At 44.7% G+C, this 21,916-nt stretch overlaps 2 protein-coding genes, 3 non-coding genes and 1 pseudogene across 5 annotated transcripts; 4 read left to right on the top strand and 2 right to left on the bottom strand.

Annotated features, from left to right (window-relative positions):
* Positions 1–1,298: 1,298 nt before the first annotated feature.
* On the top strand, positions 1,299–4,180 carry LOC125513583 (polyubiquitin-like). The gene is made up of 2 exons (XM_048678721.2): positions 1,299–1,455; positions 2,393–4,180. The coding sequence occupies exon 2, from the start codon at positions 2,393–2,395 to the stop codon at positions 3,992–3,994; it is 1,602 nt and encodes a 533-aa protein (XP_048534678.1). The 5' UTR covers positions 1,299–1,455; the 3' UTR covers positions 3,995–4,180.
* Positions 4,181–4,424: 244 nt separating this feature from the next.
* Positions 4,425–4,520, top strand: LOC125517792 (small nucleolar RNA snoR31/Z110/Z27). The gene has a single exon (XR_007287800.1). It is a non-coding gene; the product is annotated as a small nucleolar RNA snoR31/Z110/Z27 (small nucleolar RNA).
* A 210-nt stretch (positions 4,521–4,730) lies between these two features.
* Positions 4,731–4,846, top strand: LOC125517687 (small nucleolar RNA SNORD14). The gene has a single exon (XR_007287735.1). It is a non-coding gene; the product is annotated as a small nucleolar RNA SNORD14 (small nucleolar RNA).
* Positions 4,847–4,925: 79 nt separating this feature from the next.
* Positions 4,926–5,042, top strand: LOC125517685 (small nucleolar RNA SNORD14). The gene has a single exon (XR_007287733.1). It is a non-coding gene; the product is annotated as a small nucleolar RNA SNORD14 (small nucleolar RNA).
* A 5,762-nt stretch (positions 5,043–10,804) lies between these two features.
* Positions 10,805–11,857, bottom strand: LOC147964135 (uncharacterized). Its single transcript, XM_087531171.1, has one exon. The coding sequence runs from the start codon at positions 11,855–11,857 to the stop codon at positions 10,805–10,807; it is 1,053 nt and encodes a 350-aa protein (XP_087387297.1).
* Positions 11,858–12,781: 924 nt separating this feature from the next.
* On the bottom strand, positions 12,782–13,603 carry LOC147964134 (uncharacterized; annotated as a pseudogene).
* Between the last annotated feature and the right edge of the window lie 8,313 nt (positions 13,604–21,916).

Here is a 21,916-nt window from a genome sequence, read left to right as displayed (position 1 = left end):
CCGGCGGCTGGGGATCAACTCGCCCCAGGCCTAATTTTTACGCCGGCTCACCCTCAGGCGGCGATTTTAGGCGCATCCTGAAAGGCCAACGACTGGAGATGCTCTAATATTGTTGGCATAGATGTTTGGAGCAAATGACTAAAAGAAGGGTATACTATGCTTGGCGGATGATGCCATGGCCTCATAGATGCCTAAAATATTGCTTTCGTTTATGGTGGCGGTGTACGTAGATTCTTGTCGCAGTTAATGGGGTGCGGACTAGAGATGGATCTTGTGTTAACCAACAGCTGGTTAGGGTGTGGTCGCAATTGCCAAATGTGTGAACGGATTTTCTATTTGCCGCATGCTCTCTGTCCCCCTCAATATGGGACAAGAAGGAGAAAGCTGTGCAGGGAGAACAAAAAGTCATCTGTAAGGTGAAAATTGAGAAGAAAATGTTTGGTCGGAAATCATACGTCTGATTTTGCTCAATGTGTACCTTACCAACAATATGGCATTGCTTTGAAGGATGTCTTGGTACATCTTTTATTGTTCACTAGACTCTTGACACTTAAATAAACAATTCCCGCCGATTTTTTGTGATTCTATAGCATAGCACGGGCATCTTACTAGTAGGAGTAGAGATTTGGAGTTGATCTAATTAAAGATAGACCTAGAATTCTCTAAGCCTCGTAATAAAGAAGGAAGATCAAATGAAGGCCCACACCGAGTTATAAAAGAAGAAGCTCGAGATCGAGAAGAACGTCCAAAAGAAGAAGCTCAAGATCGAGACGAGCATTGTAAGACAAAAGCTAACGAGGTGAAGCTCACGCTAATAACGAAGGAAGTGGAGATCATGACGGTCAAACTTGAGCAAATGTGTCCCAAGGAAAAAGGTTTGGTTCAAAAAGAGGGGAAAGAAGATGCTCGAGCTATATGAACGAACAATGGCCGAGAGCATAATCATTTTGTATACCGACATGTGTGCCATCATGAACTACGGCTAAGATGCATGAATTATGGCCAATTTTGACTTGACAGGTTCATTTTATTTTTCTAGCTGTGTTGGTCTGATGTCAATTTCAACACGCACAGACATGGATTTATTTTTTATTTATTCGTTTGGATCGGCTGGAGGCGCGTCATCCGTTCGCGTCCGTCTAAATCTGACCATCGGCCACTCCATTTCAACCGAATTTTATTTCGAGAAGTTTATTTATTTATTTCGAGAAGTGAACGGCCACAATTACGCCACGTCAACGTAGCAACACCGACGCGGAAGGAAGGAGCGTCACGGCACGGGATTCCTTCTCCACCCCGGCCGGTCACCAGCGGCCATAAATACCCACCAACCTCCCAGCCCGCAATCCAATCCGCACCACCGCTCCGACGAACGGAACCAACAAATCCCCCAGCCGATCTCGTCTCCGGTCGACTCCAGCTCCCCCTCCTCCGGTCCTCCCCCACCGCCCCAAGGTACGGCGATTCCCTTCCCCTCTCCCCGTACCGTCCGGATCCACGTTTCCGTGGTAGTTGGAGGATTATTGCCGTCGAATTTTGCCCGGCTATGCTCCGATCTGGGGTTGCGGGAACGAAGCTTGTTGTCCCGATCAATCGCTCATGTTAGATAGCTGAAGCTTCAAGCAAATTCGTAGGAATTATGCGTGTATATGAAATCGTAGGGGTTATGCCTGTAGATGTCGTGTTCTCCCAAATCTGTTCGTCTTCGGAGCCAATTCATGATGCCGTCTGATCTCATATGCATGTTTTCTCTCTACTAGGACGTCCGTTCCTGCTTGATAGATTCGCTTAAGTCTTCATGATCGAATCCAGTAGTAGCTTTGTGTGCCAGATCCGTCGCTCGTGATCATGTTCTTGTCGTACCAGGATCGTCCTTAAACTCCTTATAGGCCTAGGACTAGGATTGTTGATTGTTTTCCCTCTCAAAGCTAGGTTTATTTTCTTAGAAGATGATAATATCCGACAGCTATATGGAGCCCTAGATAAAAGATATCTGTGGATTTTCTGTGGTACATGTTCTGTCAGTTCCTCTTTAATCAATATAAGGAAAATATACTGCTGCCCATTGTTTATTCTCTATGGCGTGATGTGTAAAAGCTTACAAAATGCATTAGTATTTATAATGTTAGTTTGCTTGCCTCATATGCATGTTTTCTCTACTAGTTCTGTCTTCCTCCCTGATATCTTCTTAAACTCTCTATGATTGAATCCAATAGTAATTTTGTGTGTCTGGTTTTTTCTCTGATGAGCATACTGCTTTTTTGCAGAAAATATGCTGCTGCTGCTGTTTATTCTCTATGACTTGATGTATAAAAGCATTAGTATTTATAATGTGGGTTTGCTTGGTCTGCTTCTAGAGGCTCATTATCCTGTTTGGTATTATTCTCTGCAGATGCAGATATTTGTGAAGACATTGACAGGCAAGACCATCACCCTTGAGGTGGAGTCGTCTGACACCATTGACAACGTCAAGGCAAAAATCCAGGACAAGGAGGGCATCCCCCCGGACCAGCAGCGCCTCATCTTCGCTGGCAAGCAGCTGGAGGACGGCAGGACCCTTGCTGACTACAACATCCAGAAGGAGTCCACCCTCCACCTTGTCCTCCGCCTTCGGGGAGGCATGCAGATCTTTGTCAAGACCCTCACTGGCAAGACAATTACACTTGAGGTGGAGTCGTCTGACACCATCGACAATGTCAAGGCGAAGATCCAGGACAAGGAGGGCATCCCCCCGGACCAGCAGCGCCTCATCTTTGCTGGCAAGCAGCTTGAGGACGGCAGGACCCTTGCTGACTACAACATCCAGAAGGAGTCCACCCTCCACCTTGTCCTCCGCCTTCGGGGAGGCATGCAGATCTTTGTCAAGACCCTCACTGGCAAGACCATCACCCTTGAGGTGGAGTCCTCGGACACCATCGACAACGTCAAGGCGAAGATCCAGGACAAGGAGGGCATCCCCCCGGACCAGCAGCGCCTCATCTTTGCTGGCAAGCAGCTCGAGGACGGCAGGACCCTTGCTGACTACAACATCCAGAAGGAGTCCACCCTCCACCTTGTCCTCCGTCTTCGGGGAGGCATGCAGATCTTTGTGAAGACCCTCACTGGCAAGACCATCACCCTTGAGGTGGAGTCCTCGGACACCATCGACAACGTCAAGGTGAAGATCCAGGACAAGGAGGGCATCCCCCCTGACCAGCAGCGCCTCATCTTTGCTGGCAAGCAGCTCGAGGATGGCCGTACCCTTGCTGATTACAACATCCAGAAGGAGTCCACCCTTCACCTTGTCCTGCGTTTACGAGGTGGCATGCAGATCTTTGTGAAGACCCTTACTGGCAAGACCATCACTCTGGAGGTTGAGAGCTCGGACACCATCGACAACGTCAAGGCCAAGATCCAGGACAAGGAGGGCATCCCCCCGGACCAGCAGCGCCTCATCTTTGCTGGCAAGCAGCTGGAGGATGGCCGTACCCTTGCTGATTACAACATCCAGAAGGAGTCCACCCTTCACCTTGTCCTGCGTCTCCGAGGTGGTATGCAGATCTTTGTGAAGACCCTTACCGGCAAGACCATCACTCTGGAGGTTGAGAGCTCAGACACCATCGACAATGTCAAGGCCAAGATCCAGGACAAGGAGGGCATCCCCCCTGACCAGCAGCGCCTCATCTTTGCAGGAAAGCAGCTGGAGGATGGCCGCACTCTTGCTGACTACAACATCCAGAAGGAGTCCACTCTTCACCTTGTCCTGCGTCTTCGTGGTGGTATGCAGATCTTTGTGAAGACCCTTACTGGCAAGACTATCACTCTGGAGGTTGAGAGCTCAGACACCATCGACAACGTCAAGGCCAAGATCCAGGACAAGGAGGGCATTCCCCCGGACCAGCAGCGTCTCATCTTCGCTGGCAAGCAGCTGGAGGATGGCCGCACCCTTGCCGACTACAACATCCAGAAGGAATCCACTCTCCACCTGGTGCTCCGCCTCCGCGGTGGTCAGTAATTGCCGTGGGTGCTCTGGTGGGTGCCCCTGTCTTCCATGTGAAGTGTTAGTCTCATTTGTGTCAAGTCCTACTATCATGTCTGGTTTCATGGACCATCGAGTCCCCGTGAGATGTGTGTTGGTTTCGTTTAAACAGTTGCTGGAATAGCAGTACGGTCAAGTATGAATAAGTGAACTTTGAACTAATCTGCCTATGTGTATTTTACTGTTTTTTTAAATATCTTCCGGTTAAATTGGTTGCCACTTCTAGTTTTTATTTGGCAATCTACTTTTGCGGCCTTTTGTGATCTGAACTGTAGCTTAATTCCATTCGACTCCAGTTTATTTATTACTATTTGGTTCTAATATGTTTTGTAGGTTCTTTGTTTTGCTTTTGAGGAGTTCGTTGCAATGAAAACATATTGTTTCTTCTTTAATTTGGTTTGTGTTCACTATCATGTGATGAAACCTTGAAACAATCTTAGGACACCTTCTGACACAGTGCTGTTATACTGTGAATGAGAAGTCTTTATTTTCTGATGATGCTAAATGCTGCTCATTGCATATTGTTGGCCCCCCTTTATTTTGTCAGATTTTGAAGTTTAGCTGCAAGTGTTCTTGGTTTGACTTGTGTCATTGTGTGCTTGTCTTGGTTGGGATCCCCTCATTTCAGTGCTTTCATACAGTGTGCATGATTTTATGTCGGTCCTTATTTTCTGACTTCATTCTTATTGTGATTTGCTGCTGGGAGAAGTATTGACAATGCTGCTAAATTTAAGGCTTGTTTCTCAAAACATTCGCAGTTGCAAGAGCTTTTGCCTTGCCAGGCTTGAGAGCTGATGCTGATAATTCCTTCCTTGGATGTCTGAGCCTTGTTATTTTCCTGGTCAACATTGTGTTTCAAAATGAGCTTCAGCACTGTAAACATAGTATGTTCAATATGCCCCTGCATCGCAAATGATGATAAAATCAAGGCTTGTTTCTCAGAACATTCGCAGTTGCCACGTAAGAGCTTTTGCCCAGCCAGGCTTGAGAGCTAATGCTGTTTGATCCTTGGATGTCTGATGCAATGCTGGGTATATATATTTGCTTTAGTTCCATTTGGTGTTAATTCAGTGGGTGGTAATGTATGCCCAAGGCTTGTTTCTCAAAACATTTGCAGTTGCCGTCTAAGAGCCAAGCTTTAGCTAATGTTGTTAGATCCTTCCTTGGATGTCTAGGGCATGTATGAGTCTCATCTTCTGTCTCCTTTTGTTTTCTTCTTTTGGTTCTATCTTCCTAATCCTTGATATCGTGTATATATTGGCTTGACAGTGATAAAAAACACTAACAAAACATACTTCCTCCGTGAAGAAATATAAGAGCGTTTATAGATCACTAAAGTATAGTGATCTAAACGAGGGAGTAGCATCTTTCGGGACTGATTGCTCTTTGTGCCATGCTGTCAAATCTTCAATTTTGACATCCACCCTCCAGATTTCCTTCTTTTTTTTTTTGCATTCTTTTGTTTAGATTACCTATATGTTGAAAATTTAGAGACATGGATGTTTTGTGTATTTGTTCATGTTTGTCCAGTGATGAAAAGCATGTTAATAATACCATCTTTTGGGATATGCGTCCACGCTACCCATTCTGCATTTTCTGAAGCCAAATTGAACAACTTCCTGAATTATTTCATTGCTCTGTCTACCTAGTTCTGTCTCAAAGGAATCACTTGGATTCCACTTAAACCTGGTGCATGAATCCGTGTCAGCAAGAACCGAAACAAAGCCTAGGGCTTGGGTTTAGGGTTTTTTGGCGAGATTCAAATCATGTGACTCGCCCCTTGATGACTCACTCACCTTCTCCGTGGCTCAAATCTCCAAAAGATGGGAAACTTGAGTTGCTTTGTCTACTGTAGGTTCTAATTGTCCGTGGTAGGAATGCTCCCATGAAATCGTTCTGAAGCTGAAATGCTATATTTGCTTTGTTGATCCTGCTGCGTTCAATTATGATATGTTCTATAGTAGCCAATTGAAGTGCTTGTATCAACCCGTTCGGGTTAAATTCTTGTCTGCCTTTGGAGTGTGTAGGTCTGCATGGTGGTCAATGCTCCTAGTTCTCTACTCTTGAGGTTCTGGATGCAAAATTTACCATCAAAGTGAGCACAAGCTGAACTGATGCATTTCGTATCAAGATCATGTTTTCACGAAAGAAAAGTATTTTCTGCATGCTCGTTGATTTTCTTTGGTCCTTTCCGTAAATCAACATGGCACTTAGCAACAAATCATTCTAGAGATAGCCGTTCTTCATCGATTTCTCCTTGGAGCAACTCTTCCAAGATGCTTAATTCTGAACCAGGGTGATCAGTTTAAGATTTACTTCGTGGCAGCACAAGAATAGATGGTCCAAGTGACAAAACCATGAAAGAAGAATCTAATAAAGAAAAAGAATCATCAAAAATGGCCCTGACCTCTGGCAAGGGCACGAAAGGATAGTCTGTTTGCTTGGATTTTCTACAATCCATCAACCAATCGATAGTCTGTTGTGCATGGCTTGCATGGCGGGTGGGGCGTGACGAGTGATGGTTTAGCGCATTGCTACACGATGCATAGTGGTGTGCGTACCGCATAGGCACGCGACCAGTGGCACGGTGGTCGTGTTGCACGGTGCGTGGAGATGCTGGTGCTCCATGGGGACAAGTAGAAGTAAGAACATGTCATGGCCTTTTGGGTTTGTTTTGAATCAGAATGATCCAATCTCTTGACGATGGTTTACAGGACGCTTATATATCTCCTGGAGAGACACGACGATCCAGAGGAGGTGTCGGTTCCAGAGAGATGCATCGGTTGCCAGGACACAGGCGTCCGCGGATGCAACCGCTTGGCCGTTGGGCAAGGGAAGATTTCCCTTTTACAGATCTCAACACTTCCCCTAATCTACGCTTGACCATGTAGATTATTTTCACGATTGTCGGGGAAGCTTTATCATCTCAAAATATTCTTCTTTAAAAGTTCTTCATAAAATCTTTGATGAGATCTTGAAACATATACTCACAAAGAAAAATAGCATAATGTGATATCATTAAAATGAGGATATTTCAAGAAGAGACTCCCCCTGACACCTGCAAGTCCCTAAGTCTTCGCATACCAATTCCATAAACACATTTTTGAAATGTAGAATGTGGTAGAAACTTGGTAAATAAATCAGCAAGGTTGTCGCATGATTTGACTTGCAGAATGCTTATTTCCCCGCTTTTCTGAAGATTATGGGGAAAAATCATTTAGGAGAAATATGCTTGGTGATATTATTCTTGATATATCCTGTTTGCATCTGCGCAACACAGGCCGCATTATCTTCATATATAATGGTAGGTGATTTTATTGAACCCATTCCACATGACTGTTGTATGTGGTTTATCATTCTGCGAAGCCATACACATTCGCATGTTGCTTTAAATAATGAAATTATTTCAGAATGATTGGTAGATGTTGCCACCAGAGTCTGTTTGGAAGACTTCCATGATATAACAGTGCCACCATGTAGGAACACGAAGCCGGTCTACGATTTGGCATTATGGGGATCAGACAAATAGCCGGCATCTGCATATCCAATCACATCAGAGTCCTGATTTTTTTGGAACTGGAAAAATAGGCCAAGATCATTTGTGCCTTGGAGATATCGAAAGATATTTTTCACTCCAGACCAATGACGTTTGGTGGGAGTTGCGCTATGTCTAGCAAGTAGATTCACTGCAAATGCAATATCAGGTCTTGTGCAATTTGCAAGATACATAAGCGCTCCAACAGCACTAAGGTATGGAACTTCAGGTCCCAACACCTCTTCTCCATCATCCCTTGGTTTGAAAGGATCTTTCTCTATGTCTAGAGATCGAACCACCATAGGAGTTTTAGATGGATAGGATTTGTCCATATTGAATTTCTCCAATATTTTCTGGATATAGGCAGATTGGTGTACCATGATTCCTGAGGGAAGATGCTCAAGTTGAATACCTAAGCAAAATTTGGTTTTACCCAAATCCTTCATCTCAAATTCCATCTTTACGTGATTGCATGCTTCATCAATGTCTGGTGTGCTGCCGATGATGTTGAGATCATCAACATACACAGAAATGATGCAAAATCCTGTAGAGGACTTCTTGATGAAAACACATGGGCAATCAACACTATTGGAGTATCCTTTCTGAAGAAGGAACTCACTGAGTCGGTTGTACCACATCCGTCCCGACTGCCTTAAGCCATATAATGACTTATTCAGCTTTACACAATACATGTTGCGTTTTGCATTTTTATTCAGGACAGAGATTCCATCAGGAACCTTCATATATATGTCCGAATCTAGTGACCCGTAAAGGTATGCGGTCACGACGTCCATCAACTGCATAGATAGACGATTTTGCACTGCCAAGGATATAAGATATCGGAAAGTGGTTGCACTCATTACTGGAGAATATGTTTCAGTGAAATCAATGTCGGGTTTCTGCATGAAACCTTGTGCTACGAGCCTTGCTTTATATCTCACCGCCTCATTGTTCTCATTCCGTTTCCGGAAAAAACCCATTTGAATCCCACAGGGAAAACACTGGAAGGTGTAGGTATTGCTTCAGTGAATACCTTTCTTTTGTTAAGCGAGGCAATTTCTGCTTGGATTGCATCCTTCCATTTAGGCCAGTCGGAGCGCTTTTGGCACTCAACGATAGACCTTGGATCATGATCAGTGAGAAGGGTATCTGCAATCTTTTCAGCAAAATATATGTCGACTGTCGTAGTCTTACGGTCAAATAATTCTCCAGAATCAACATAGTTGATGGATATTTCCTGCACCCCTAGTGACTCTTCGTGATTTCCCAATACGATCAAGTCTGGGTGTTCCGATGTCCCAGTCAGTTTGTGCATACTGGAACTGGGTTGTGGAGGTTGCCCTTCCACTGGGTGTAAACTGCCCATCAGGTGTTTGTCAACGTTGAGTTGACCTGCATTTACTGACTTCGAGGTTTTTTTCCTCGATTTCCTTTGCTGCTTGCTAGAAGCATGCTCCGGGTCAGAGGCCGTACTACTCCCCCTCTTTTTAGGAATAGGGAGTTGAGTGGTTTTTATTGGTACCTCCACTCTTTCTGGCGCGTTTCTGGCCGGGTTTAAGGATTTTGTAACACCTTTCAAATCAGTAAATGAATCTGGCAGATTATTTGCAAGATGTTGCAAATTAATGATCTTCCGAACTTGAAGTTCGGTCTCTTGGGTACGTGGATCAGAGGATCAAATGGCATGAGCATTCCAATCAATTTCCGAGCATTCTTTCTGGTACTTGAAATCTCCCCCTAATGTCGGAAAATGTTCCTCATTAAATATGCAATCAGCGTGACGGGCTGTGAACAGATCCCAGTCAGGGGTTCCAGGTACTTGATAATCGACGGCGATTTGTACCCCACATAGATCCCCAACTTCCTGTGTGGGCCCATAGATGTCCGCTGTGGTGGTGAGATCGGGATGTATGCAGCACATCCGAACTTACGCGGATGGGAAATGCTTGGAGGATTTCCACGTACCAATTCTAGAGGGGAAGAACTGTGATATGCAGTTGGCCTCAATTGTATCAAGTCAGCAGCGTGTAAAACAGCGTGACCCCAACAAGAGGTTGGCAAGTTGCAATTCGTCAACAAAGGTCTTGCAATGAGTTTGATCCTCTTAATCATTGCTTCAGCCAAACCATTTTGTGTATGGACATATGGAACAGAGTGCTGAACTTCAATCCCCAAAGCCATGCAATAATCATTGAAAGCACGTGAGGAGAATTCTGCAGCATTGTCCATCCGAATTGATTTAATTCGACTTTCAGGATAATGAGCTTGCAACTTAATGACTTGCCTCATTATCTTGGCAAATGCATGGTTTCGTGTGGATAGAAGACACACATGTGACCATCGTGTAGATGCGTCAATCAGAACCATGAAATACCGGAAAGGTCCAGATAATGGCTGAATGGGACCATAAATATCTCCTTGAATACGTTCAAGGAACTGAAGTGGTTCAGCTTGTATTTTGAGGTGCGAGGGCCTCAAAATTAGCTTTCCCGTGGCACAAGATGTGCACACAAAATCAGAAGATTGAGGAAATTTTGACTCAAGCAAATTATGACCAATGGAATTGCTAGTAATTTTTCTCACCATCCCTATTCCAGGATGGCCTAGGCGATCATGCCAGGTTTGGAATGCGTTAACATTCTGAAAAATTACTTTGTATGCAACATGTTCCACGGGTTTGATGTACGTATAGTACACACCAGACGATAGAGAAGGAATTTTCTCATGTACCTTTTTGCCATATCCGTCATCTTTAGTAAAGAGCAGATACTCCTCTTTGTTGTCTTCATGGGTTTCAATATGAAAACCATTTTTACGGATATCTCGATAACTGATCAGGGTACGTGCAGAATCGGGATACAGTAAAGCATCCTCAATTGTCACATATGTACCACTTGGGAGGGTGAATATGGCACGTCCAGTACCAACAATCACAGTATCGCGTCCAGCGATAGTTAGAATATCTCCATTTGTCTTTTTCAGAGTTTGGAAATATTTCATCTCCCTCAGTATGGAGTTTGTGGCACCACTGTCCACAAGGCATAATTCCTCTTCCATCGGATTGTCCCCGTAGAAAACTATATAAAACAAAGAATTTTCAATAAGAAAACCTCATAGTAATATATAGAATACAATCTTTATTATATCAAATGTGCTGATACAATACAATATAAAGACAACAACAAACTTATGTTCTTATTACAATCATCACAAATGGACATAATTAAGTAGATCACTAGGAGATTGAGGGACTAGTCGAAGTCGCCAAACACGTTGTTTGCGGTGTACTCAATCAACGTGTTCTCCATTTCAGCAGTAGCCTCAGGCAGATAAGGAATCACGGCGTTGCTCGGTCTAGGAGGAACATCGTGCGAACCACCAGCTCCTTTTGCGCTATCCGGATGAAGGTTGAAGTTGGCTTCAAACCTTTTCCCTTGAGGTGCTTTGCGTCCCTGAGATTGCTGGTACAGCATAACCAGATGCTTGGGCATTGTGCACTTTTCAGTAGAATGCGTGGAGCATCCACACTTGTTGCAAAGCTTAGATTTATCAAACCTGAGCTTTGAAGTGCCTTTTCCCTTGCCTGGGTATCTAGATCTCCTGTTCCCATTGCGCTTTCGCTTATGCTCGAAATTGGATTGTTTACCCCGAGGGGTACCATTAAACTTCTGTCTATTTGCAACATTCAGATGGACTTCAGGTAAAGGTTGTGCCCCAACTGGGTGCTGAGAGCCATTCTTAGTGAGTAGCTCATCATGCTTTTCAGCCTGAAGTAACATGTGAATAAGCTCGGAATAGACAGTGTAGTTACGAGCACGGTATTGCTGTTGGAGGATCCTATCTGAAGGGAGCATAGTAGACAATGTTTTCTCTATCTTCTCCCCCTCAGTAGGTTCCTTCTCACAAAAACGCAGTTTGGAACATATCTTATGAACAACATGATTGTACTCACCGATGGACTTGAAATCCTGAAGACGGAGATGAGTCCAATCATGGAGTGCTTCTGGCAGGACTACTGCCTTCTGCTGTTCATACCTCGTTTTGAGGGCCAGAAACAGAGTACTAGGAGATTCCTCCTGTAAATACTCAGACTTGAGATCTGGATGAATATGGTGCCTTATGATGAATAAAGCAGCATAGTTCTGCTGTTCTGTCAGCGGCGTGACCCCATCCGGGAGAGGAGTCTCCGGGGGTTGTATTGCACGCGCTATCCCACGAGACGCAAGACTGATCTTGATGTCCATAGCCCATGTAGGGTAATTGTGGCCATTGAGGGCAAGCTCCTCAAACTCTTTGGCAGTCATCTTCGCCTACATAGGAGAACCAGAGATAATTAATTTACGGGTGGTAAATTAAAAACCATCATGGTTGTGTAATAAGAATGCAAAAATTTGATACTCAAGTGTAAACTTGAAAAATTCTCAACCTCAATTGTGTGAACATAACACTTTGAAGATCACTTAGATCTCACAGTAATAGGCTACATCGCCATTACCTTGTGTATGCTACAATTCAAATATAAGGAATACACGTTGGAGGTAATCGTTTGTCGAGAATGACAAAGCGTAGACCTCACAGTAAGAGAGGACAGTCTGCAAATAAGCAGTAGATCACAACTCATTACCTTGTGATTCCAAATAAAATGAGGGAGAAACATTCAAAAATTTGCAAGTTTGATATGCGAGAGAAGATCTTAATCGCAAAGACATGTTCGATAAAAATGAGATGTGGTAAACACATGGAACATGTCATTCTTCCCAGATGAAATCCGGTTCTTTATTTATATTATCAATCCATTACATAATATAAACACACCTACTAATAATTACACAAGTCCTAACATAGAATAAATCTAGAACAGGACTAAAATGTAAGTAGTAGTCAACCTAAGTACTAAACAATGCTAAACATAGACTAAAATTGCACAAATACAATAATTAGTACTAATGTTAAGAAAGCAGAGAAAAAAAATAAAAAAATCCACACTTCTGGCCGGCCCACCCGCCACAGCACTACACAGGGGGGAAAACGCGGGCGCCTGGGCCTGGGCCTGCCCGGCCTTTGGCCGGCCCACACGCCGCCACACCGCACAAGACAGGGGGGAGCGGGCGGATCGGAAAAGGGTCGGAGTATCCGAACCCCAAACCACCACCTCTGCTCGATCCCCACTGTCACACGGCGGTGCCAGCGGAAGGAGTGGCCTTCGCAGGCCCTCGCGATTCCGGTGATCACTGGCGTAGCACCGACGACCCCTCCTTGTTCGAAGAATAGTCGACGACGACGTGATCCGGGCGAGCGGTCCCTGGTGCGGCGCTGGCGAGTCCGAGGTTCGCCAGAGCCCACGAACCAGGGCGGCGGCTGGGGCGACGGTCGATGGCGGTGACGGCGCGCCCGAAGAGACGCCCGAAGCGCCATGCGGCTCGGCTGCTCGAGCCCGCAGCCATCTCCTGCCCATGCGTGGCGATGGCGTCAGCGCCCTCCATGCCGGCTCCAAGGCGGACTACTCCAGAGGCACCGGTCAGCGCGGAGATGAAGGCGAGCACCTCCTCCTCGTTCACGACGGCGCGCATCGGTACAGGGGCGTAGCCAGGCGGGCGGAGGCTCGGGCCAGCGGCCACGGCATCAGGCGTCGGCGTTGACGGCGGGATCCATGCGGTCGGCGGAGGAGGTGGTGGGGGCGGAGACCCAGTGGGCAGGGCAGGCGCGTTAGCGGCCCCGTGCATCATGGGGGCGCTCGGGCCGGCCACCAGCCAAGGGTCGTACCCCATGGATGCTTGGCCACGGGCGCGGGGAGCACCGCAGTGGGCGCGTCCGGGAGCACGGGGACCGTGTCCAGGGGCTTGGTGAGCACCGCGATGGGCGCATCCAGCGGCGCGGTGGCTGCCAGGGGCGGCACGTCCAGTGGCGCTCCGACCGAACTATCGGATGGCTTGCATCCGGCGATGGAAACGGCAGTGGCCACCAACTCCATGGCGGCGAAGGGCAATGAGGCTGTAGCGGCGACCGTCCTCGCAGATTAGACGGAGGAAGAAGGAGACGAGGCCTGTCATCTCACTGGCAGCGAGTGCTTTCTCTCTTCTCCTTTCTCTGTTGCCTTTTTGCTCTCGCTGGTTGTTCTACGGGCTGATAACGTGTTTTGAATCAGAATGATCCAATCTCTTGACGATGGTTTACAGGATGCTTATATATCTCCTGGAGAGACACAACGATCCAGAGGAGGCGTTGGTTCTAGAGAGATGCGTCGGTTGCCAGGACACAGGCGTCCACGGATGCAACCGCTTGGCCGTTGGGCAAGGGAAGATTTCCCTTTTACAGAATTAATCACAACAGGGTTCAAACGATTTTAGACCAAAATTTGTACCGGCGACATAAGTTTATGCCCCTCTTGGCCTCTTGGTTCACAACAGTGGAAGGACCGAAGCTCTCGAATAGTCTCCTAGTTCCCAAGCCCACGATAGTTCCACCACAAGCAACTTATTTGTCCTGTCGAGGTTGCTCCATAGTTGCAGCCTCATTGCTTTCCTCTTCTTTCCTGTAGAGTCGCTCGAAAACTTCATCATAGAAAAGATCAACAAGCATCAACACGCTCCCTACATCACCCTTCCCATGCACATTATTTGCATCCATGCCCACCCTTCAATAAACAACATTATTGCCATGTCCTCTACCTCCAAACGGCCTAATCCTCGTCTCCCATTACCTCCTTTGTGAAAGTGAAATTGATACACAAATTTCTATTCATGTTTGAGACGGAAATCGGTGGTAAGAGAGTATCAAAACTGACAACCCATTTGGATTTTGCAGTGGCCCTTAAGCGGTGTATAGGCTTAAGTGGCGTCCTGGATCTGTTTTGGTCACATGAGGTAGATGTTACTTTAAATTACGTTTCTTCGTAACATATTGATGTAAGGTGGAGAATATACCGCAAGGCATGGCATTTTACTGGCTTTTATGCCAAGGCTCAGAGCAGTGAGTGATCATTGAGTTGGGATATGTTGAGATGGCTTAGGGGGGCGAGTGGCCTACCCTGGCTGTGTGGGGAAATATTCAATGAAATTCTTGGCAATGGTTAAATATTCTGGTGCAAATGACATAGTAGAATGGTAGATGAATGGTTTTGGTTCAGTTGTTGACTTCTTTCAGTTCCAAGACCTAGCATACTCTGGTGTACCTTATACATGGGACAGTATGCAGGAAGGAGTTGATATTGTGAAGATTAGGTTGGATCATTTCCTAGCTGATCTGGCGTTCATGCAATTTGTGTGAGGCGACTATGGTTAACATATATTCCCTCGCCAAGGTTGGACCATTGTGTGGTGTCAGTCAAGATTCAATTGTTGATGCACGAGGAGAATGGGAGGGGGTACAAGCCTTTATAATGAATATGCTTGGCATAACCAAGAGCCATGTGATGCAACATTCATGTAAGGATGGAAAAAAAGGCTTGGGTGAGGGCGGTCTAGTTGGGATAAACAACACCCTAATGCACATGCAAGTTCATCTGACTGAGTGGAAGAGTGACAAGTTTGGACATGTTAAAAGGAAAATCAAGAAAGTACGTAAAAAGTTTGAATGTGAGAGATAAGTGTCTTGTATCGTGGAACCTCAAGGAGGGAGTGGGAGCTCGCCAGGAAGCTCAATAAGATTTTCCATACAAAGGAGATCATGGCGCGACGAGGGTGGACTGGTTGCGTGCCAGCCATAGGAATACGAGTTTTTTTCCATACCACAGCAAAATCGTATACATTCTTTGGAAGATGTTCATGGGGGTATGTGAAACAAAAGATGAGATATGTGGAGGCGGTGCTACATCATTTGCCTGTGAAGGTTATTGAGCCGATGAATGAAATGCTTCTCGGCCGTTTCAAGAAGAAGTTGAGGGAAAATTGTTTTCCATGAACCCATCCAAAGGCTAGGGAGTTGATGGGTATAATGCACGTTTTTTCCAGTGCCATTGGAAGGTGATTAAAGACTATGTTACAAAGCGGTTTTGGGATTTCTTAATGGAGGCATTATGCCAAAAGTGATTAACAAAATGGAAATCTATTTAATTCCAAAACTTAAGTTCCCTAGGAATATTACTCAACATAGGATAATTTCTTTGTGTAATGTTATCTATAACTTTGATTAAAAGTTTTGGCTAACCATTTGCAGGAAATCTTGATGAGATTATTGCTGAAGAGCAATGTGCACTGTGCTGAGAAGGCTTGTTACAGATAATGTGTTGATGACATATGAGTGCATTCACTTGATGATGAGGAAGAAGGGTAGACAAGGATGGTGTGCAGCTAAGCCGGACAAGATGAAGGCTTACGACCATAGAGTGAGCTTTCCTGCATGGGATAATGCAACAACATGAATACATGCCCTTACGCAGCCTCCGGTGGTTGATACGTCCATTTTGCATCATGCTTTTATATTGATATTTATTGCATTATGGGCTGTTATTACACATTATGTCACAATACTTATGCCTATTCTCTCTTATTTTACAAGGTTTACATAAGGAGGGAGAATGCCAGCAGCTGGAATTCTGGGCTGGAAAAGGAGCAAATATTAGAGACCTATTCTGCACAACTCCAAAAGTCTTGAAACTCCACGGAAGTTATTTTTGGAAATAATAAAAAATACTGAGCGAAGAAAATACCAGAGGGGGCCCACACCCTGGCCACGAGGGTGGGGGCGCGCCCTACCCCCCTAGGCGCGCCCTCCTGCCTCGTGGGACCCCTGTTGGCCCTTCGGTGCCCATCTTCTTCTATCTGAAGTCTTTCGTCCGAAGAAAAATCATAAGCAAGCTTTCGGGACGAGACTCCGCCGCCACGAGGCAGAACCTTGGCGGAACCAATCTAGGGCTCTGGCGGAGCTGTTCTACCGGGGACACTTCCCTCCGGGAGGGGAAATCATCGCCATCGTGATCACCAATGCTCCTCTCATCGGGAGGGGGCCAATCTCCATCAACATCTTCACCAGCACCATCTCCTCTCAAACCCTAGTTCATCTCTTGTATCCAATTCTTGTCTCTAAGTCTGGGATTGGTACCTGTAGGTTACTAGTAGTGTTGATTACTCCTTGTAGTTGATGCTAGTCGGTTTATTTGGTGGAAGATCATATGTTCAGATCCTATATGCACATTAATACTCCTCTGATTATGAACATGAATATGCTTTGTGAGTAGTTACGTTTGTTCCTGGGGACATGAGAGAAGTCTTGCTATTAGTAGTCATGTGAATTTGGTATTCGTTCGATGTTTTGATGAGATGTATGTTGTCTCTCCTCTAGTGGTGTTATGTGAACGTCAACTACATGACACTTCACCATTACTTGGGCCTAGATGAAGGCATTGGGAAGTAATAAGTAGATGATGGGTTGCTAGAGTGACAGAAGCTTAAACCCTAGTTTATGCATTGCTTCGTAAGGGGATGATTTGGATCCATATGTTTCATGCTATGGTTAGGTTTACCTTAATACTTCTTTTGTAGTTGCGGATGCTTGCAATAGGAGTTAATCATAAGTGGGATGCTTGTCCAAGTAAGGACAGCACCCAAGCACCGGTCCACCCACATATCAAATTATCAAAGTACCGAACGCGAATCATATGAACGTGATGAAAACTAGCTTGACGATAATTCCCATGTGTCCTCGGGAGCGCTTTCTTCTATATAAGAGTTTGTCTAGGCTTGTACTTTTCTACAAAAATGATTGGGCCACCTTGCTGCACTTTATTTACTTTTGTTACTTGTTGCTCGTTACAAATTATCATATCACAAAACTATCTATTACCTATAATTTCAGTGCTTGCAGAGAATACCTTGCTGAAAACCGCTTATCATTTCCTTCTGCTCCTCGTTGGGTTCGACACTCTTACTTATCGAAAGGACTGCGATAGATCCCCTATACTTGTGGGTCATCAAGACTCATTTCTGTCGCCGTTGCCTGGGAGTGAAGCGCCTTTGGTAGGTGGAATTTGGTAAGGAAAAATTTATATAGTGTGCTGAAATTTACTGTCACTTGTTACTATGGAAAGTAATCCTTTGATGGGCTTGTTCGGGGTATCTTCACCTCGACCAGTAGAGCAAAGAGTTGCTCCTCAACCTACTTAAAATGAAAATGTCTACTTTGAAATTCCTTCGGGTATGATAGAAAAACTGCTAGCTAATCCTTTTGCAGGAGATGGAACGTTACATCCTGATGAGCACCTAATATATGCGGATGAAGTTTGTAGATTATTTAAGCTTGCAGGTATGCCCGATGATGTTATCAAGAAGAATGTCTTCCCTTTATCTTTGAAGGGAGATGCATTGACATGGTATAGGCTATGTGATGATATGGGATCATGGAACTACAAATGATTGAAATTGGAATTTCATCAAAAGTTTTATCCTATGCATCTTGTTCATCGTGATCGTAATTATATATATAATTTTTGGCCCCGCGAAGGTGAAAACATCGCTCAAACTTGGGGGAGGCTTAAATCAATGTTATATTCATGCCCCAAGCATGAGCTCTCAAGAGAAATGATTATCCAAAATTTTTATGCTCGGCTTTCTGATAACAATCGCACCATGCTCGATACTTCTTGTACTGGCTCTTTTATGATGAAGACTATTGAATTCAAATGGGATTTATTGGAAAGAATTAAACGCAACTCTGAAGATTGGGATCTCGACGAAGGTAAGGAGTCAGGTATGACACCTAAGTTTGATTGTGTTAAATCTTTTATGGATACCGATGTTTTCCGTAAATTTAGCACTAAATATGGACTTGACTCTGAGATAGTAGCTTCTTTCTGTGAATCTTTTGCTGCTCATGTTGATCTCCCTAAGGAGAAGTGGTTTAAATATCATCCTCCCATAGAAGTAAAAGTAGTTGCACCAATTAAAGTTGAAGAAAAGACTATCACTTATAATGATACTATTGTTCCTACTACTCATGTTGAGAAACCACCTTTTCCTGTTAGGATAAAAGATCATGCTAAAGCTTCAAATGTGGCTCGTAAAAGCAATATTATAACCTATACACCTCCTGAGCAAGTTAAAGTTGAACCTAATATTGCTATTGTTAAGGATCTCCTGGCTGATAATATTGATGGACATGTTATTTATTTCTGTGATGAAACTGCTAGAATTGCTAAACCTTGTCCCAAAGATAAACATAGACCTGTGGTAGGCATGCCTGTTATTTTTGTTAAAATAGGAGATCATTGTTATCATGGCTTGTGTGATATGGGTGCTAGTGCTAGTGCAATACCTATTGACTTATACAAAGAAATTATGCATGATATTGCACCTGTTGAGTTAGAAGATATTGATGTCACAATTAAACTTTCCAATAGAGATACTATTTCACCAATTGGGATTGTTAGAGATGTTGAAGTCTTGTGTGGGAAAACTAAATATCCTGCTGATTTTCTTGTTCTTGGTTCCCCACAAGATAGCTTTTGTCCCATTATATTTGGTAGACCCTTCTTAAACACTGTTAATGCTAGGATAGACTGTGAAAAGGATGTTGTTACTATTGGTTTAGGTATATGTCTCATAAGTTCAACTTCTCTAACTTTCGTAGACAACACCGTGAAGAGGAACTGCCTAGTAAAGATGAAATTATTGGTCTTGCTTCTATTGCCGTACCTCCTAGTGATCCTTTAGAACAATATTTGCTAGACCATGAAAATGATATGTTTATGAATGAAAGAAGGGAAATAGATGAAGTGTTCTTTAAACAGGGACCTATTCTGAAACACAACTTGCCTGTTGAAATCTTAGTGGATCCTCCTCCACCCAAGGGTGATCCCGTGTTTGAGCTTAAACCACTGCCCGATACTCTTAAATATGCTTATCTTGATGAAAAGAAGATATATCCTGTCATTATTAGTGCTAACCTTTCAGAGAAGGAGGAAGAAAAATTGTTGAAAACTCTGAAGAAGCACTGTGCTGCTATTGGATATACTCTTGATGATCTTAAGGGCATTAGTCCCACTCTATGTCAACACAAAATAAATTTGGAGAAAGATGCCAAACCAGTTATTGATCACCAACAACGGCTGAATCCTAAGATGAAAGAAGTGGTAAGAAAAGAAATACTAAAGCTCCTTGAGGCAGGTATAATTTATCCCGTTGCTGATAGTCAGTGGGTAAGTCCTGTCCATTGTGTTCCTAAGAAGGGAGGTATTACTGTCGTTCCTAATGATAAAGATGAATTGATTCCGCAAAGAATTATTACAGGTTATAGGATGGTAATTGATTTCTGCAAATTAAATAAGGCTACTAAAAAAGATCATTACCCCTTACCTTTCATTGATCAAATGCTAGAAAGATTATCCAAACATACACATTTTTGCTTTCTAGATGGTTATTTTGGTTTCTCTCAAATACCTGTGTCAACTGATGATCAATCAAAGACCACTTTTACTTGCCCTTTCGGTACTTTTGCTTATAGATGTATGCCCTTTGGTTTATGTAATGCACCTGCTACCTTTCAAAGATGCATGATGGCTATATTCTCTGATTTTTGTGAAAAGATTTGTGAGGTTTTCATGGACGATTTCTCCGTCTATGGATCCTCTTTTGATGATTGCTTAAGCAACCTTGATCGAGTTTTGCAGAGATGTGAAGAAACTAACCTTGTCTTGAATTGGGAGAAGTGCCACTTTATGGTCAATGAAGGTATTGTCTTGGGGCATAAAATTTCTGAAAGGGGCATTGAAGTTGATAAAGCTAAAGTTGATGCTATTGAAAAGATGCCGTGTCCCAAGGACATCAAAGGTATAAGAAGTTTCCTTGGCCATGCTGGCTTTTATAGGAGGTTCATTAAGGACTTCTCAAAAATTTCTCGGCCTCTGACAAATTTATTACAAAAAGATATACATTCGTCTTTGATGATGATTGTGTATAAGCATTTGAAATACTTAAGAAAGCATTAATCTCTGCACCTATCGTTCAGCCACCTAATTGGAATTTACCTTTTGAAATTATGTGTGATACTAGCGATTATGCTGTAGGTGTTGTTCTAGGGCAAATAGTTGATAAGAAATTAAATGTTATTCAATATGCTAGTAAAACTCTAGATAATGCCCAGAGAAATTATTCCACTACTGAAAAAGAATTTTTAGCAATTGTATTTCACTACAAAAAAAAGACACATCCGTGACATTTTGGGCCGAACGAAATTTTTTTCTGTCATACATATGACACTTCTATGACGATAATTGTGACAAAACCCGGTATCATCATAGATGTGGTGGGCTCCTACTTCTATGACAAAAAATCATGACAGAAAATGGGCTTTTCGTCCTGGGCGGGCCGGAGACGCGGCTGCATGACATTCTTTGGGCCGTCCATGACGGAAAAAACCGTGGTAGAAGCGAGGGGGAGGAAAATTTCAGGGAGTTCCCGGTTACGGTGGGAGGTCGGGGGCCGAGCGATGCACGTTTCTCTCATACACGTACGCGCGTGTGTGCGAGGCGTTGGGATCTAACTGAACCCGAGCAATTGCACTGCAGGCTACACGTTACTGAATCCGAGCGATCAATCGATGGCTGTTAACTGAACCCGATCGAGCGATTCCTTTGCTACTGCTGCTAACTGAAGCCGATCGATTGGATGAACAGTGAGCGTTGCAGGGGGGGTTGGATGAACAATGAGCAGTGGCGTTGCCTCTGGATGAATAGGACCCCATGGTGTGGAGGGCTGGATGAACAGTAGACGGTGGAGGGGTGCCCGTGGAGGGGTGGTTGAACAGGACCCCGTGGTGTGGAGGGTTGGATGAACAGTAGACGGTGGAGGGGTGCCCGTGGAGGGGTGGTTGAACAGTAGTCGGTGGAGTAGTGCGCGGTGGAGGCTGGATGAACAGGAGCCCGTGGAGGCTGGAGGAGGTCGACGGTGGAGATGAACAGTATCCCATGGAGTCCCGTTTTGCGGTACGCCACACCCCTCCCGATGAACAGGACCCATGTTTCGACCTTAGGAGGCCCGTTTCGTCCGTTTTGCGGTATGCCACACCCCTCCCGATCAACAGGACCCCCATTTCGACCGTAGGAGGTCCGTTTCGTCCGTTTTGCGGTACGCCACACCCCTCCCGATCAACAGGACCCCCGTTTCGACCGTAGGATGTCCGTTTCCTCCGTTTTGCGGTACGCCACACCCCTCCCGATCAATAGGACCCCGTTCCGAACGTAGGAGGTCCGTTTCCTCCGTTTTGTGGTACGCCATGCCACGTTTCCATCGCCTATTCCGTCCAAGCCCTCCCGGTGAACACGACCACACATTCCGTTCCGACCCAGCCGGTTGGCTCCCACGCGTTCCGTTGCCTCCCGATGAACACGACGCATTCCGTTGCCTCCCCATGAACATGACGCATTCCGTTGC

The sequence above is a fragment of the Triticum urartu genome, chromosome 6A (assembly GCF_056163025.1).
Source record: "Triticum urartu cultivar PI428250 chromosome 6A, HENAU_Tu73, whole genome shotgun sequence".
Classification (NCBI taxonomy): domain Eukaryota; kingdom Viridiplantae; phylum Streptophyta; class Magnoliopsida; order Poales; family Poaceae; genus Triticum; species Triticum urartu.
This window is presented reverse-complemented; position numbering and strand designations above follow the sequence as displayed.

Coding starts and splice junctions, on each gene's coding strand:
- LOC147964135 (XM_087531171.1), bottom strand. CDS start 11,857: ATGACTGCCAAAGAGTTTGAGGAGCTTGCCCTCAATGGCCACAATTAC.
- LOC125513583 (XM_048678721.2), top strand. CDS start 2,393: ATGCAGATATTTGTGAAGACATTGACAGGCAAGACCATCACCCTTGAG.